The following is a 14,422-nucleotide window of genomic DNA, read 5'->3' on the forward strand; positions in this document are numbered from 1 at the left end:
AAAATTCTCAGTATAAATTGCTGTAGAGGTCAGTGGGAAATGTCCCTTTGAACTGGACCGTTGGAGGAAAGGATGAGTCTCATGGACTCCCTCCGAGTTTCCTTGAAGGCTATGGATATTCTGTCAAAGAGGCATTTCTTGTTTGCAAGCCATTTTCCTGTCTTGCTACAGCTTTGCTCAGTTCCCCAGTGTAATTACTCCAGTGGTTGCTTGTATAGTCTCAAATCCCGAACAGTAAGGCAGCAAATACAGATGATTCATAAATGCAGTTCTCAGCTTATTCTGCAGGGAAGATCTCATTAGATGAAATAGATCATGTGTTATTTCCTTCTTCCCAATCAATTCCTTTTATTTCATTCCTACAGATGCCTTCTGACCTTAAAATATTCTTCCTCATATACTAAGCAAACCAAAACCATAACCTGTAATTTGTAACCTTGTTCTGTTTCTCAGATCTCCTGGGTTTTTTGTGTGCTTCCATTAGGAGATTATTGGTAGTTCAAGGCCAAGATTGCAAACCTTGCATGCCTAGTGCAAGACCATTAATTCCATAGTTAAGCATTTTGTAGATGGCCTCATTTTAATAAAGGTCAGTGCCTTTCTTCTCACTACAGTGAGTTCTCGGCGCCGCTGAAATTCAGGCCATTTCTGAGTCGGTACAGTTCCTGTAGCCACAGCATAAGCAGTTGCTGTAGAGTTGAAGAGAGAAGGTTGCATGCTCTTTCTTGAGAGCCTTTGTTCTCAATCTCTAGACCAATTTGAGAAATTCCTCTACAAAGTCTGGGGAAGATCTCTTGCCTTTACCATAAGTAGTAGATTTTGGCTCAGTTCACCAAAATTGATACCATCAGTTGCCAATCACTGCTCTGGTACTAGATGTAGGCTAGTGCTTCTGGCTTAGTTTTGAAGGCAGAAGTGGAGATTAGCAGTAGATATTCTAATGATTTATTTATTTTTAAGCACTCATTGTGGTTCAGCTAGTTTCAGTCTAAATGTGTCTGTCCATTTCATTGAATATTATAATTGGTTTCTGATGACCTTATTGCTTTGTAAAAAGCCTTAGACAGCAGCTGGGCTTCCCTGTAAGAAATTGTCTCCAGTGTGTTTACTTATGCTTTGACCAGAGACAAATTTTAATTTGGAATTAAAAGAATAAATTACAAGGCAAAAAACCATGCAAGGGTAAAGAGCCTTGTCAGACAGATGTGAAGGCACTTCTCAGCTAAGAAGTGGGATTTAGTGCCATCATTTAGCCAAAATGACATTTTCCATGTTTAGGAAGCTAAAGAAATTACATGTGCATCTATTTTTGACCTGAAGTCCCACGGAGTAGATGACTGTTCCAGTTGGATTGGTGACCCCTGTGTAGTGGTATCAGGGTGCTGTCCACTTGCCACTCTAAAAAGACACATAATTTCTTGAGCTGATCCTTTTCAATGCGATAACCTTGCCAGAAGCAGCTCCTTGCATGCCCAGATCCATGCTTTCATGCTGGTCCTCTTCTCCAAAGGGCCCATTCTGGCTGCACCAGTTACATTCAGAGTTAATGGGATTTCTCTTGTACTGGTGCTTTTTCTGGCCAGAGGCAAGAATCGCACAACTTCCAGCAGAACTTGCCATCAATGACATTGATTGTGCCTTTAACTCAATTAGTTTGGAGGCTTGCAAATACTGATAGCTTAAGAAAAGGTTTTGTTTTAGCACTGGGTGTTTCATATGAACATAGAAGCAAAACCAGCTGTTCTTGAGCAAGGAAGCAGGTAAGCTTTTGTAAAGTACCACCACATTCCAGTAGAAAAAAGGCAAAAAAAGAGCATAACATTGTGATCATTGAACCATATCTACATTTCAGTGCACCTGTTCTCTAACAGGTTTTCATTTTCAGTGTGCACTGTGGACTTGAAAGGGTTTTCGTGCTTTTTTTCTCTGCTGATTTGCTGTAAAACCTCAAGCTGCTATTAAAAAGTGGGATGGTAATGTTTTTGCATGCTTCGAATAAAGATGACGATGCACTTGTTTTGGAGCAGTACCTGGAAGCGTCAGGCAGGACCAGAACCTCAGACCATAAGCACAGGCTGTGATTGCACTGTACAGTCTTAGCGCTGCTGTTCTCAGAAAGGGTGAGCAAACCCTTTTTGATGAGGCTGTGCCAGCAAACACCCTTGGTACAGGGATAGCTGTACAACCACTGCTTGTTTCATGCGCCACCTGTGATTTTAGTCTACTGATGCAAAGCGCTGCCTTGTTGCTGTAGCTCCTTCTATCCTAATTTTTGGAAGGGCATTGTGTGAAATATTCCTGTGAGATCAAGGAAGGCAAGTGTTAGCAGTATGAGACAGGGCTTTAAAAGTTATAAAATGCAGACATTTTAATTAGAGATGTCATTGCAAAAGTGGTGCTTTAATGCCCTGTACCACTGTCCTCATTCTCCCAAAGCTGCTATAGGAGGTAAGACCTTGACGTAGGTTCTATGACAAATAATGCATACAGTGTGTTCAGTCTCCTCTTAAGGAGGTGCTCCTTTGTAAGGAAGGACAAACTGCATATTTGAAAATTACTCAGCAGAAGGCTTCAACCAAAATTCCCTGTAGGGCCTGCAGGTATTCACTTGCCATGAAGCAGTATTTTCTCCAGTCATAAGTTTGTTTGGGTTTTTGTTCTTCCATCAGCTGCTTGGCGAGTGGCCAAAATGAATAATAAAGGTTTAGAGAGGTCCTAATTCTAGGAAAAATACTGGTTTTTTAAGGTTAGGGTTGCTGTGCTTAAGCACCATAGCACAATGCAGTCTGGTCCCAGATTTGGCAATGAGATGAGTACATCTAACATCTCTTAGGAGTATTCCAATTAGAGACAGATTTTACACTACAGAATCTGCTTTTGTCAAAGAGCGGTGCCTTGGATGCTAGTATGGTGAGAGATAAATAAATGGGCGTGGTATCACTGGATATATACTCCCCTCCTAGGTTTAAACTCTGTGTCACCTAGCCAGATATTCTCACTAGATGTTTCTAGAGGGGGAGAAGATAAAAATAAATGAACAAGCAAAATTCAGTTTTACAGAATGAAGCAGCTGTCACAAAGGAAATCAATGGAATATGTACGATTGGCCTTTTAGTAATGTATAATTACTGTAAGACTCCTAATTAGTTGCCTTTTGACAACACATCTTCTAATACCAATTTGTAAGTGTCTGAGAAGGAAGGTTTACGTTTTGTTTCTGTTTTGTAACCTCAGGACAAAATAAAGAAACTGTGAGCGTATGCCCTTATTTGGGAAAAAACCCTCCCTCTGCAATTTATTAACATTTATTTACATTGAATGTACACTCTGTGGTGCTATGTAACCGCATAATGAAAGGGATTACCATCATGGGATTTGTCTTCTATGCTTGGCATGTTCTTGCTCTTCTCTCGATGTCGAATTGTAGCCACTGCTGGGGACATAAAAGGTCCACTGAGTCTAATATTCTCTGACCCAGGATGGTTGCTCTTTATGGGCTTGTATTTAGGGGGTTTGGCTTTCCATGCAGAGGTACCCTGACATCACAGGCAGCATACAGCTACACCTACATATCTCAGGATAGAAAAGCAGTTGGAAAGTCTTCCTTCTTGGCTCCCTTCTGCCATGCCGTTCTTCCCTCGTTTGATCTTAGGCTACAAAGAAGCATGCTATGCTTTGTGAAAGCTTTCCCTTGATGTCAGGTGAGTTACTTTTGTCCTTCTCCCTGGGCTTGTACTGTCTATTCATTAAGCCCCAGCAACCATGGCATTGGTTTGGTGCCATGCTGTGGGTGATGTTGAGGTATGTTTGGGCTCCGAGCCCTACATTTTTATTTTGCATGAGTCTCACAAGGGTGCTTTGGAAATTGTTCACTCAGTTGAGCTGCATTTAGAAGAGGGATCAGACAGGGGAAGAGAAGAAAACCATGGCAGAGGAAGTCCTTTGCCTTGGGAAGCAAGGACAGGGCCTTCAGTGAGGTAGACATGCAGCATCCTTTTAATAGGTGTTGGGTTCTTCAGGGACAGGATTAATCTCATGTGACTTTGGGCACCTGAGTGGGGATAATACTCGCTGTAGTTGTTCTCCTTGCAGCGGAAAGAGAAAATAGAGAGACTCCGGGCTCCCAACTTGGCTGCATGTTAAATTCTTGAAAGTGAGGTGGGATGAAACTAGGTCAGAACTTTCCTAGCTCCCTCTGAAAGTCCCCACCTTTATCAGGATCAGCAGGGATCTCAAGTAAAACCTATCAAGCTATCAGCTCTCAAGCACACCTATCTCATACCTTCTTCATTTCAAAGGTCCTCCATCAGGGCTAACCCTCCTTCCGCTGGTCACCGAGAGGCTTTCCTGGGAGCTTGGCACTGCTGCTTCTATGCTGGAGCTTCATCAGACTACAAAGTCATTGGAGTAGGTGCCAAAGCCACCTAAACCATGATGGCTCGGCTTAAGTGCAAAGACACAGGCCAATCCTTGTCCTGTGCGCCTGCCCTCCCACGGTTCCCGCTCCCCTGCCCAGCCTTTCCCAGTTGGCATCTCTTTCTCAAGAGACACTGTTGCTTTAACAGCTGTTTTGTTTCGTTTAAACACCTACCTCAGCTCCTGTCCAAAATGCAAACATTTCATTAGCACCTCATCTCCTTGGCTTCAGCCTGCAGCACTCAGCTATAATGAAGTGCTGCACTCAGAAATATAACATGGGGAACACTTGATTAATGCACTGAGACAGGTGAGGGGAGTGACCCTCTGGGAAAAGCTACGGACTAAATTCATCTCAGATGTAATGCCAATGAAGACAGTCTACCAGCTTTGTTCAGACACGTGCTAAGGACCTGATCCAAAGTCCTTGGAAATCTTTCTGGATCTTTTGCATCAGACCCCAGATCCAAAGTGATGTGAAGTAGCTGGTTTCAGGTTAGTCACTTCAAGAGGATGGATGCTTACCAGCGCCCCATCCATTGGGTGGGGAGTACACGTTGTGCGGGAAGCAGCACATTAAGCCTTATTGGTGTTCTCTCTCAAACTTTGCATGCACACATGCACACACATTGAAAAAAAAAAATGCATTAGAATAATTTTTCTGGAGAAAAATCTTTGCAGCAGATGTTTCACCGTAACACAAATATTTCAGCATCTGTTTCATGTTTTGACAAATAGGCATTACCTTTCTATCCAGAGCCAGGAGCTGGATCTTCTGCAAAGACTCTTTCCACTGTTCAGATATTGATAAAAGTATCCAGGATGTTGTTTTAGCAGAGATTTAAAGATGCTATTAGTAGCTGAGCTAAATGGAAGTAAGGCAAATTGTAGTCTGCATGATAACATTAAAAGGGGAGAAAAATCCTCATTTTCTGCTTTCCGTGCATAAAAGATCTTCACATAAAAACACCATGTTGTGTAGTACCTGCACAGCAAAATAGTCAAGCTTTTCAGTCACTGGAAAAGAATACTACGTCCTTTTTGCCTGTAAAGAGATAAGCTACCAAAGTAAACTACAGAATTTTATTAAGAGCTGCAGAGATCAGGCTTCCAGATTTTAAAACACTGAAAAAAACCCCCACTTAAATGCTATGGATTTTAATATTTCTTCTTGAGTGTTAAAGTCAACCAGCTTTTCGTGTGTGTCGTGGTTTAAGCCTAGCTGGCACCAAAGCACCACAAAGCTGCTCACTCACTCCTCCCCCCAGGTGGGATGGAGAGGAGAAAATATAAAGAAAAGCTCATGGGTCAAGACAAGGATGGGGAGAGATCCCTCACCACTTATGGTCATGAGCAAAAGACAAGCTCAACTTGGGGGAAAAGTCAAAATCAATTTAATTTACTACCAATCAAATTAAAACAGGAAAATGGGAAGTAAAACCAAATCTTAAGACACCTTCCCCTCACCCCTCCATCCTTCCCAGCTCAACTCTTCTCGTGATTTTCTCTACCTTCTCCCCCCAGCAGCACAGGGGGACAGGGAATGGGGGCTGGGGTCAGTTCATCACACCTTGTCTCTGCCGCTCCTTCTTCCTCAGGGAGAGGACTCCTCACTCATCCCCTGCTCCACCGTGGGATCGCTCCCACGGGAGACAGTTCTCCACCATGGGTCCTTCCCACAGGCTGCAGTCCTTCATGGACTGCTCCAGTGTGGGTCCTTTCCGTGGGCTGCAGTCCTTCAGTCACAGGCTGCTCCAGCGCGGGCTTCCCCATGGAGTCACGGCCATCTTCAGGGGCATCCCCCTGCTCCGGCGTGGGCCCCTCCCCGGGCTGCAGGTGGGCATCTGCTCCCCCGCTCCCCTCCGTGGGCTGGGGGCACACAGCCTGCCGTCTCACCACGGGCTGCAGGGGCATCCCCTCCTCCCCCGCTCCTCCTCCCCTCCTTCTGCACTCACCTCGGGGTCTGCAGAGGGGTTCCTCTCACATTCCAATCCCACTACGCACTGCAGGTTTCCCTTCTTAAATCCATTCTCCCAGAGGCGCTACCACCATCACTGATGGGCTCAGCCTTGGCCAGAGGCGGGTCTCACTTGGAGCCGGGGAAGCCTCTATCAGCTTCTCACAGGAAAATTTGCACCTGCTACCAAAACCCTGCCACACAAACCCAAAACAGTGTGCACATATTAAATGTGTTAAGATGATTTTTAGACTATTTAGGAAAATCAGTTTAATAATCAGTTTAAAAATTGATTTATGGTTAATAACTTCCTCTTAACAGCAAATGAGGAAGGGATTCCAGTCCTGGATTGTAAAGGCTTGACAGCAAAAAGATTTTTGCAGTAGCACTAGAGGACAAGATTTTCAGCCATTTCAGTTTGCTTCAGTGGTTGAAGCACGGGTTACTCCATGCTTTCGGAAACCAAGCTGTGAGTCTCAGGAGAAGTGTTGTCTATTAACTGAGGGACCAGGGCACTAGCTGCCAGGGAGGGGAAGATCTGTTTAAGGTACAGCAGAGGTTTGGCACAAGAACAAATGTGTTAATTGATCATGAATAAACAGAGTTTGGAGAGTAGGAGCTTTGTGCTGTCAGAGGAGCCTGATTCTGGCTCAGTCTTCCAATAAGAACCATGGTGGTATGAGAAGCCTTCCAACCTCGAGGACATTTAGGATGAAGATGCACATGGTGATGTCTCAGTGAAATGTCTTTGCTGGGATTTAAACACCAGCAGTGGCAGGTCTAGCTGTTTTGCTTCTCCTTGAACCTTGCTGTAATTGAAATTTTTTTGAAGGTCACCTGGATATAGCAATAAAGTCAAATTCTGATTTGATGTGATTATATTCTCCCACTGCACATTCGTATCTGACCATGACTGGTGACTGAGTCAGGATGCCCCGCACTCTCTGTACCATGTGTTGCTCTTCTAACACTCCTCCTGAGGGCTCTGGTGGAGAAGGGGCTGCGCCATATCTTCTTTTCACACATCATGTTGTACAGGTGGGTTTAGAAACAGTCAGGAGTAAATACTGAAGAATTTCCATGAAAGTGAGCCCATGGGGCGTCCTTTAGGCTTGTAACATGTTGAAATCCCATGACATTGTCCTTGCCTTGCAGAACAGGGGTGTGGGTTTGATGCCTATGCATTCAGCATACAGAAAATTATTAAGAACGGCAAGTTTATCTCAAAGGGAAGGTTGGTTTCTGCAGTCAGCAAGAGCTGGCAGTGGAGGTGTTTCTTTGTGGGGCAGGCCTGCCTGGTGGCTAGACACTAACCAGCAGAAGAAAGCACAATCAAAGTACCTTTTTTTTTTTTTCCTTTTCCTCTGCACAATCAGTTCTACCATCTGGTACAGCTGGTCTCATTAAAAAACGTTAGCTGGAAGGTAGTTGAGTCAGCTCTGGTTAGTAACTAAGCGGGGGTTTTAGGTTGAGCAAAACCTTCAGGTTGGGTAGGCTCTTCTGCTGTAATTTTGCAATCATGAGGCCAGCACGGTTTTGTGTGATCCTGGATGCGCATCCAGATTAACCTGTGGGAAGTTCTCCATGGGAGGGCTCTTTGTGCATGGCAGCCCAGGGCAGAAGGTGCACTGCAGGAGGGACTGAAGTTGTTACCACGGGGCTGACTCCTTCCCGAATGGAGTGATTTGAAATGTAGTGTCTTAACTAAATCTCTACGGGCACCTGCTGCTTCTCTGGATGAAGTGGCATAACTCAACTATCTCTGTGTCTTCATGACTGCCTGCCGGAGGTTATGTGGTGGAAAATGCTCTAAGGAGCATAGCCCTTGCAGGTACTAAATACCTTCCTTGGGCGCCCCAGCCCTACTCTTGAATTCTGGTGCTGCAGGTAGCAGCAACCTGCTTCAGAGATGGGTTTTGAAATCTGGTTTCCTGCATGTTTCCTTAGCAATTTCCTCATCTCCCCTCTTTCCACCCCCCCCAATGCCTTCTTACTCCAAGCCCCAAGCTGCTGATCACAGAAGCAGAAAAGCGCTATTCCCAGCCTGCGTTTAGAATAAAATCAACATTTCTTCCCTCTCCCATCTGACGGGGTAAATGATGCCTAGCTCCATTGCAGGCTGCCCCGAGGGGTGGGGAAATGAGATGCTGTCCTCTCCCTGTAAACTGATGTGTGTGGAGGATGGGACTGAGCACGTCAGAGGTCTTTCTCACTCGATCCCTCTCCCTTGCAGGCCATGGTGGAGACGGTGAACAACCTTTTGCAGCCACAGGCTCTGAACGCATGGAGGGACCTGAATGCAAGCGAACAGCAGCGCGCAGCCACCAAGTTACTTGACACCGTGGAGGACAGTGCCTTCGTGCTCGCTGATAACCTGCTGAAGACAGACATCGTCCGGGAAAACACTGACAACATCCGTAAGGGACAGATCCCATAAATACCGAGAGCAGCCGGAGCTGGGAAACCTGGCTTCACTCTTGGCCCCTAGATTAACTGGAGAGCATATGTCTTGGCCCTTTGTCTGAAGGACTTAAAAGTCTTTCCAAAAGAGCCTGAAGGAATAAGGCAGCTCTCTACCCTTGAAATCCCATAGAAAACGAGCACCTAACCTGCCTTTATTACTTGTGGCTTTGAGGGCAAAATCTGCGCTAGAGCAGTGAGAGCACCGCTTCACAGGGAGATTGTTCATCGTAATGCAATTGTGTTTCATTTCATACAAATTTGTGTCTTTATTTGGCTGATTGTTGATTTTAATTAAAAAACAAGCATGATGGAAAGCACCAGCACTCCCACTGTGCATATGTAAAATGAGAACAACTGTTCTTTCTATTTCTATGAATACAGATCCCGAGCACTGATAACATTTAAAGAAAGTACCAATTGCCAGTGGCAAAGAACTAGCATTTTCAGATTTTCATTTTAACCATTGTCCTTAATATCCTGAGGTTCTTGTTTACAAGAACTGGTTGTCTTTTGTTTTCCACAGAGAGTAGAATTTATTTGCCTTTTTTTTTTTTTTAATTAAATTTAAAACTTCTTCAGGGCAAAGATTTAAAAAGAAATAGGAGCCCAAACAGAGTATAGCATGAAACATTGTAAGTTGATTTCTCTGCTCTCAGATGGTCTGGAACACCATTTTGTAGCTTTGAAGTATCGTGTCGAAGATTATTTCAGTAGAGATTTTTCTTAGTGTCAGTCTCTCTTGCAAACAGAGCTGGAAGTTGCGAGACTAAGCACAGATGGGAATCTGGAAGATCTGAAGTTTCCCCAGAACATGGGCCATGGGAGTGCCATTCAGCTGTCAGCAAATACCCTGAAACAAAATGGGCGAAACGGTAGGTCCAACACCTCTGGCCATGCCGGCCTCATGAATCAGTCATGCTTTAGGCATTGTTTTGTGTTTAACCAGTTGTAAGTATAGTGTTAATTGCTATGTTAATATTTAAATTAACGGTAGCATCAGTTGCTCATGCCCTTGACTGCAAGCTAAATTGGCTGACTGGGAATGTATTATATTGCTAAGTGATTCACAGCCTTCAAAAGTATTACATGCTGGTAAAAATGCATCGGATCCTTAAATGATGCAGCCGTTGGGGCACAGGGCTGAGTCCGGAGAAGTGCTTTTAACTGCTGTTGTCTGCAGTAGGAGGCTTCAGATGGGATAAGAGGCTTGTCTGAGTAAACTGCTTCACAGTGGGGCACTATACAAATATCTGAAAAGAGAGAGGGAAGAAACAATAGTTGCAAATATTAATAATAAGCCAACATGGCAGAAAAGGTTGATTAACTGTTATAAGTCTAAATCTTCAGTGCCTTTCTCTTTGAAGCTTATGAACCTTCTGATATAGCATGAATTAAAGATGATGTTATATATGAATGTTCTGTATGCTGCCAAGCCATTTATTTCCAGACCAAGAATTTGAGCAGACATGTTTGTTGATCTCTACAGCCCTGCTATAGACCAACTTCAAACTCCCAGGCTTTCTACTAATGAGCCTAAAATGCTCCTATTTCTGAGTTCCTTTAAAATTTAACCTGTGTGCAGGGGGAAAGCACTCTCGTACAGGCTTTGATCACTGCAGGCAAAACATGGAGTGATAGGGCAGTATTACAGCCAGACCAGATGCGTTAAAACTGCCAAAAATTTCTGACAACTGTTGAGAGAAAAGTTTGATCTGGTGGTTCAGAAAGAAACTTTTGCTATTGGGAAAAATGGGGTTTGGTACCTTTGCATGTAGGATTTGAAGAGACATATTTCTTTTAGAGAAAGTGTAAAACCCAAGATGCTTAGCAAAACTCCAGTGGGGCAGGAGTTTCACTCCACTAGTGGGCTTTGGAGATTTGTAAGGAAAGAGAAACTGTGTTGGCAGCAAGGAATTGGAAGTCTGTATTTGTAAGCATGGTATCACTGGAGTTCTGGTCAAATCAGGAGAGCCCCATCAATTTGCACCAGGTTGGCACCTGCCTGGATGTTGCCAAAGAGCTAGAAATAAAATTATTGTCTAAGGATTTAGGTTGGGAGCGACCTTTGGAGTCATCAGTGCTTCACCTTCCTCAGAAGCTGGGGTGATTCCTATAGAAACAAAAAAATACCTCCCCACAACTAATACATATAAAGGCAAACTAATCCTATTCAATTCTTATTTATAGCCTTTGGAATAATGTGCAAAACAGAAGGCAAACTGGATGATTTCGGTTAAAAACACTTGGCTGGTAGCCTGGGTTTTCTGCAGGCTCCCTAATGGTGTTTTCTTGAGGAAGAGGGGATATTTGATTGGCAAATTCAGAAAAGAAATATATATTTTTAATGAAATTTCTGCAATTTTGTTTTACCCTTCCTGTGAGATTGGAATTGTGTTGGAAGGTTTGGGATTCCTTCTCCCAGATTTGTCCCCGCACTTTTCTGAGGTAATCTTAATTCATTAATGGACTAAATTATAGTTTTATACTGCATCTGTGCAACAGGCCAGAACGAAACATGTTTCCCAAGCGTAGCCTGCAGAATCAAGTGTTATGTCAGGTGGGAAATGGGCCACCTGGCCTCTTTTCTCTGGAGCTGGTTACACCCACTGACACCAAAAATAAGCCCACCTTCTCTGTCTGTCTTCCGCCAATCTGTTCGCTTATAAAAGTTTGTTTTGAGAGAGGCAGTTCTGCCCTTCTTATCCACAGGCGGCTTGTTGCACCTCGTGGTGCTCATTGGGATTGGCAGGAGGCAGTGAGTTTTCATATGCTGCATCTTGGTTCTTTCACATTTTCTCAGAGTTTTAAAGTTGGTTCTGGTAAGAGATTTGTCATTTAAAAAAAAAAAACCCGAACAGTGCACTGACCTTTATATCTAACCTCTTACTGCTCTTCTAGGTGAAATCAGGGTGGCTTTTGTGCTGTACAACAACCTGGGCACCTATCTCTCCACGGAGAACGCCAGCATGAAGTTGGGAACAGAAGCAATGTCGACTAATCACTCCGTCATTGTCAACTCTCCTGTCATCACGGCAGCAATAAACAAAGAGTTCAGCAATAAGGTTTACCTAGCTGATCCTGTGGTGTTTACTGTCAAGCACATCAAGGTGAGTGAATTCGAAAAGCACTTCTTTATTTTTTCAATTTCTAAAACAAAGTGATGCAAAAGTTGGCCGATGTGAAGCCCCCAGCAGTCCTTGATTAGATTTTGAATTATACATTTTTCCTTTGCACTTTGTGTTATTTATGGAGAATGTCTCTTTTACATTGCATTAATAAAAGTAAAGAGAGTCTCCTTCGAGCTGATGCCCATTGCTCAGTTGCTGACACATGTCATTCTGTAATTAAAAACTACCAATATATTAGAACAGACCATAATATTATTTTATCATGGTGGCAGGGGCTATTAGGGGAAAGTGGAATTACAGTGAAAGAGGACAGCTAGTCCTCCTGTTAGCTAAGCACAGTTATTGCAAAAGTTGATTGCTTAAAGCAATTAATTTCTCTGCTCTGCAATGCAAATGAAGCAATCTGGTTTTGAAGAGCTGGATTTAGTCTATGGGTGAAATTAATCAAGAACAAAGAACTAAGTTTGCATTAGCAAAGAAAGCAGCAACAATCTAACTTTCTCTGGTATTGGCAAGTAATACTTGACATATAAACCACTGCTGATTGTTTATCCAAAATTAAAGGGTGAGAGTTACAAAGTGCTTCTGGCAAAAAAAAAAATACTGCATTTAGAAATCTCTGAAACCCTATCATTTTTATTGCATTTATTCATTCCTTCCCTGCAGCAGTCAGAAGAAAATTTCAATCCAAACTGTTCGTTCTGGAGCTATACAAAGCGTACAATGACAGGATATTGGTCCACCCAGGGATGTCGCCTCCTGACAACTAACAAGACGCACACCACATGCTCCTGCAATCACCTAACCAATTTTGCAGTCCTGATGGCACACGTGGAAGTTAAGGTAGGCATTGCAGGTTCACAGGCTACCAATGTACTGGGCAGGAAAAGTGGCCAATCTAACAACGTTTTGTTACTGCAAACGGAGCTGAGCAGCAAAATTGCTGTGCGACAGAAACTGTAACGGTAGAAGCCATCTGGTGTAAATCTTCCTTCTGTTATATGGTGAAACAGGAGATAGTCTCACAATGCAAAGCCTGTCTTGAGCTCCTGGCATGGGCAGCTCTGAGCTGAGGATGAGTGAGCCAAATTAGCTGTTGCCACATCCTTTGCTTACTGGTGCAGAACAACTCCTGGCTGGGTCCTTGATTGTGGGGTCCTCACTGTGCCACCAGGGAGTAGCGAGCACCCTAGGTGGTGGGACAGAAACATGCAGAGCCTACCTCGTGGGGTGCAAGTTATGTGTCCTGCTTGCAGCTGCACATACACTGCCACACATGTTTGTGTGAGGTGCATGTGTGGAGCCAAAAGTATTTTCTAGCTTCCAGCTAGGGGAAAAAGATACATTCTTTGCATCTCACTATGTGACAGTGAGCTACACATAAAAGGGAAGCTCCTTATACCATCCTGCATAGACTGTATACCTACCTGAGGCCAGTACATGACCAGCTGGTTCCCTTGCCTGCATTTAGGTCCGTGGTGTAAATCTGGCTTCCCACATAACTGTCACCACTGGAGAATGGTTGAGAAAGCCCTCCGTTTCCTGAGCTGTCTCGGCTGTCTTTGGTTGAGAACACTCAGCTGCTGTAGAAAGAAGTGAAGGCCCTGATGCCGAAAAGATTTTGGCCTAGTGATTTTCTGTGTTGCGGTGTCTCTGTTTCATGTGCCTGGCACTGCAGCAGAATCCACGGCTCTGAGCTAGATTCAGATCTGTCAACTTCCATGCAGGCAGAACATTTCCAAGCCACTTCCATGGCTGCATAACCACAAAAGCTATTATGGTTTTAAAAGACCTTTTCTCAAACAGTATTCCAGTGTCTCTCCTTTGTGTATTTTTTTTTTTCACTTGGTAATCTGAAGAGGAAAGTGAAGACCTGCAATAAAAATACATATTAAAGCACCATCATGCATGACCAAAGCTCTGCAAAAAAAGAAAAGGGAGCCTGGCAGCACATTTGCCACGACAGCTGGGTCCAGCTGAGAGGGGCAGGATAGATGAGCTGCTGCTTCAGGATGATGCGTCCGTTGTATTCTGCAGGAGTCACTACTGGTCCGGGAGACATGCCATTAAATGGCTGTGGCATTATCCTGGGAGACGTCTGAAGAAATTGCCTATTCAAAGCACATGGTTACAGGTTAATGGCATTCTGCAGTCCAAGTCTGGTTTTGCCAGTTTCCTACAACTGCTTGAATTTTCAAAAGAAATGTGTGTTTGGTTCGTTATCACCTGCCTGGAGTTAACAGATATACCTGAGTCACTGAAGTCAGAGGTTGCACGTGGGAAACGCAGATAGCTTTCCACTCCACCGATGCGAATGAGGGTGATCCCTGCTGCGTGGTGCAGATACAGGCTGCCGTCGAGCAAGCCTCTTCCCAAACTGCAAGTAGGGCAGCCTTCATTTCACCCATACCTCATTAGACTAGTAGCACTGGTGTTATCTCATCTTGCAGAAAGAGAA

General features: G+C 44.0%; 1 protein-coding gene across 15 annotated transcripts in view; it reads left to right on the forward strand.

Moving 5' to 3' along the window:
- The window catches only part of ADGRL3 (adhesion G protein-coupled receptor L3), a 525,365-nt gene that overhangs the window by 436,557 nt on the left and 74,386 nt on the right, over positions 1–14,422 (forward strand). For 14 of the 15 annotated variants that reach the window (XM_049815198.1, XM_049815210.1, XM_049815213.1 and 11 more), the window contains 4 exons: positions 8,607–8,790; positions 9,586–9,708; positions 11,735–11,943; positions 12,631–12,807. In XM_049815198.1, the coding sequence (XP_049671155.1) occupies positions 8,607–8,790; positions 9,586–9,708; positions 11,735–11,943; positions 12,631–12,807 (693 nt within the window). The remainder of the gene's footprint in view (positions 1–8,606; positions 8,791–9,585; positions 9,709–11,734; positions 11,944–12,630; positions 12,808–14,422) is intronic. The other variant, XM_049815202.1, reaches the window with a different exon arrangement.

This window comes from Accipiter gentilis, chromosome 12 (genome assembly GCF_929443795.1).
Source record: "Accipiter gentilis chromosome 12, bAccGen1.1, whole genome shotgun sequence".
Lineage (NCBI taxonomy): Eukaryota > Metazoa > Chordata > Aves > Accipitriformes > Accipitridae > Astur > Astur gentilis.